General features: G+C 37.5%; 1 protein-coding gene across 2 annotated transcripts in view; it reads right to left on the reverse strand.

Moving 5' to 3' along the window:
• Positions 1-1,771, reverse strand: part of HECW2 (HECT, C2 and WW domain containing E3 ubiquitin protein ligase 2) — a 111,782-nt gene extending 110,011 nt beyond the window's left edge. For both annotated transcript variants that reach the window (XR_006169435.1, XM_042822155.1), the window contains exon 1: positions 1,461-1,771. Coding sequence is in view for 1 of the 2 variants with exons in the window: in XM_042822155.1 (XP_042678089.1) it covers positions 1,461-1,752 (292 nt within the window). In the remaining variant the exon portion in view is untranslated. The remainder of the gene's footprint in view (positions 1-1,460) is intronic.
• Positions 1,772-4,116: the final 2,345 nt, after the last annotated feature.

Here is a 4,116-nt window from a genome sequence, read left to right on the forward strand (position 1 = left end):
AAAGAAAGAAAGAAAGAAAGAAAGAAAGAAAGAAAGAAAGAAAGAAAAGAAGGGAAGTTTCTTTTTTCTTCAGAGGAAACTTTCAGTGTATTTAGAATCAGAATTTTTAAGCTTCATTTAGCAGTCTGCATTTTATAGCACAGACCACACTTAAGGCTGCCAGTGCTACTGGGAAGATTCATGCTGGTTGATTAAAGAGTGCATCATTTAGATAGTTTAAATGTTAGTACACATACTCATCTCATTCCTGGAAAAGCGCATGCAGCTTCTCCAGTAGAGCTTTTATGACCACGTAAGCATGGAACAGCACAAATGGATACTGTCCAGTTTGCAGATCTGCAGTAATTTGGAAGAAAAAATAAAATAAAAAAATCAGGCAAATAAAATGAGATCTGGAAACAGCCTTTCCCAGCAAGGAACATGAAATGATGCAGCAATAGGGTGTCATGGAAAAAGGTGGACAAAATTCCAGTGGTCAGACCTGCTTCCACCAGTTTCTTCTGTATTCGTTTTTGGTAGGTTAAATTGACAGTTTCTTCCAATATCAGCAGTTAAATCAGAGAAGCAGTGCCAATTTGAAACAGATCATGTAACCATCCCAGTTACTGAGCACTGCCTCAATTCAGAGAGTAATTTTAGTGTGCACAAACTGGACTACTTCAGAAAGACACCAAACTCCATGTGCCTGTGATACTATCAAATAAATGGACTCCAGCCCTTTCAGACAGCTCCAAGCCACATACACAAAGCAGAAATATCTGGATCCAGGGCTGTGACTAAACACAGTACAAGGCAAAATCCCAACTTAAATATTCTCCTGATGTCCGTGTCACAGCACAAACTGCTCTGACCTACTGATCCACACTGCTAACTAATGCACACACTGCCCACGGGCCCCTGCCTATCATCTTAGAGCTAGCTGTCTTCAGCTCTCCCCTATGAAATATATGTTCCTCTTGAACAGTGCAAGAAAGCAAAGAAAACAAACAAACAAAAAACCGTTCAGAGGATTTTCTACTATAAGAATTTTCATTAACAGAAATTCTCACCCGTTCAGAACTGATACAGTTTCAGTTCTAAAAAGAACTGGGGGAAAAAAACTATTCAAACACATTGAGAATTTACTTGTCCATAATACCACATCACCATTGCACAGTTAGCACGTCAAATTACAAGATGAATATAGTACTTGGATTTTTTCAGTTAGTAAGCTAGTCTGCAGCAAAAGTAAACATGGAAAACTGTTTGCACATTTGTTGCTTAAGAACACGTTTCACCCTCCAGTAAGTCACTACAGAACCAGATCTACAGAAATTAGAATGATGTTTTTTGCCATAGCTCACTGCATTAAGAAAAGCAAAGAATGACCTGAAGTGATCCACTGCAATCTTATCTCTAAAAATGATGCAACAACAAAAAAGCAAGAAACACAGAAGTACTTCAGCCAGGTTCTGACTTACCTATGTGATAAAGTCCTATCCAGTCAGTTGGATCAACTTCTTCCTTAATATCCCAGAAAATTATGAGGTTCTGAGATTGCCCCAAGGTGTATTCATACATACTGGCTGTCAAACTAGACCTGCTATCTGAGGTCACTAAGTCAGTGTCACTGTTGGCACGCTGCAAATTCATGTTCTCAGCCATGGTGCCCTGAGATGCCAAACTCTGCAGATTCTCTGGGCTTAGAGTATAGCGGAGCTGCGGGTTGCGACGCCGCACAAATAGCAGATGTTCTCGTGCTGAACTGGCCATCTCTTCTTCACTTTTTTCAATTTATGTGAAGAAGTTGTTGTTCACAGATCTACGATGAAGAAGAAAAAAGACAAAGTGAGACAATGGGTTACTCAGCCAAACATTAAACATTTAAATGTTTTAATCAGGATTGTTCCTGGAAGAACTTAAAATGGACAGAGCGTATCTTTTACTTAATTTACTGCTGCAGCCACCTTATTGCTGTATAAATAAAAAATAATAAAGGCATGAATCATTCACAACAAACCTCAGACTCAACTATGTATCATGGAATATCAATTATAGGCCAGAACACAAAAAAAAGCAAAGCATTTGAGACCATCTATCAAGCACGTGTGGCCACAGAAACAAAATGAAATCTGGCAGTGGCCTGAGGAGTGAAGAAATAATAAAATCACCTTCTACCTAAGAAATCACAGCAGTTTATCATGTACTTTCACTACTGTTAGTTTCCAACAATACTTGCTGCACACTGAATGTTTAGAATCAGAGCAATGTTAAAATACTAATATGGTTGGATGTATCACTTCAGAAGATATATCACAGGCCTGTACTACTATAAATCATTTTGCGATAATTTTATTTAGATAGAAGGTCTTTGCTGGAACGTCATGCTAAGGTCATCACCCCATACCTCCACACACACAACCTGCATCTGATTATCTGTACTGAAGGACTAATCATATTATTGTTTGAAAACATGCCCTCACATTACTGCAACTTGAAACAAATCGCCAGAAAGAAAATATTAAAGCACAGGGAACAGCTTGCAGCAAGATGGAATTAGAAATGAGGAGCACCTTGGCATAAAGGAGATACGAAAACTCTCTGTAACATGTTATGTGTCTTTGACCAAAGCCGTTTGCCTTTTTCAAAGAGTTACAGTTCACATGGACTTATCCTTTCTTCATCTTACTCAGCAAATAAAACTGTGTCTTCAACTGGCAGAACCATCTGCTTTGAGAAGAAAACGAACAGTCTGCTCATCTGTTTTTCAACTGAACCTGTGAAAATTATCTTGATTACTATATTCACCTGGAATACAAACAATGCATCTTTATCTCCTCCCCATACACTCTCCATTTTGAAAATACTTTTTTCAACGTTTCTGACCAGACTGCAACTTAACTAGTGACAACATTAATTATTCCATTGCAGTGTCTCCCATCAAGGATATATAACATAAGCTTTTATTTGTAAATATAGAAATAACCATATTTAAGAAAAAATGTGTACATGTACGCACACACACAGAAAAAAAGATCTGAGTACTATTCTTATTAGGCTTTCATCTTTTTTCTATAAGGCTAATTTCAAGTGTTGAAACCTTTGCCCATAGCAAGGGGGTAGAGCTAGATGATCTTTGAGGCCCCTTCCAATCCAAGCTGCTCTGTAATTCTATTCTACGATTCCATGTGTCACAGCCTTCAGCTGTCATACGCAGATGCATTTGTTGTCTTAAAATAACCTAAGCCTAGTCAGACAATGCTGAATGCCAGCTGCTATAGCATTCCTTGTTTCAAGCAAGTAAGCTTCTAAATTAAAATAAGGTAGAGTCCACTGGAAACAAATGGATTGGTTGGCCACATACTTATTATCCTAATTGTAATTGGATCTACAGTCAAATACTGCTATCAATTACATGTCTGACAACTGGTTTATTAAATAGAAACCATTGCCTGTAGAGTCCAAAAGACATTTAGTAATTACAAATAAAATCACCTACAGCACTCTGAGATCCCAAGACTACGATCAACATAATCTTAACATAAACAAATCGTATTTACGGGGTTTATTTTTATTTTGCTGTTTTTTCTTCCATCACCGCATGACTCTTACACCTGTGTCTTTCCTTAACTCATCTTGAATTTTCTTTTTGTCACAATTTCAAAGTTTGAGTCTATCACAGATGCTTTTCCTTTTTCCAACTTTCTTTAAATTGAGATGTTTTAAAATTTTAAAAAGCAATTTTTGAAACATGAAGTTCAACTCAGCCAGTTGTATGCAATTCATTATACACTATGTGGTTCAGACTCAAACATTACAGAAAAAGAAAGAAAAATTCAGTCTAATAATTTTACATATAAAGAAGTGAAATGGAGATTATCATATTTACTTCACAAAGTACACAACACGGGCTTTCCTGGCATGAGCAGTGTTTTGGATGCATACACAAAACATTTTACTTTTGGCACTGGATGTCAGCAGGATTCAGAAACTCATTCTCTGCCCTGTTCCTTTGCCTTGGACATCAGTGATGAACTTTGCATAGCAAGCCTTCTTCAGTGAACACTGGGCAGTTTGTCTCTTCATTTCTCTGTGTTATTCCCTAGAGCTGAAAATATTGGCCAACCAGGAGCAGAA

This window comes from Centrocercus urophasianus, unplaced genomic scaffold (genome assembly GCF_019232065.1).
Source record: "Centrocercus urophasianus isolate 14NV4802_14NV808 unplaced genomic scaffold, USGS_Curo_1.0 seq_20, whole genome shotgun sequence".
NCBI lineage: Eukaryota > Metazoa > Chordata > Aves > Galliformes > Phasianidae > Centrocercus > Centrocercus urophasianus.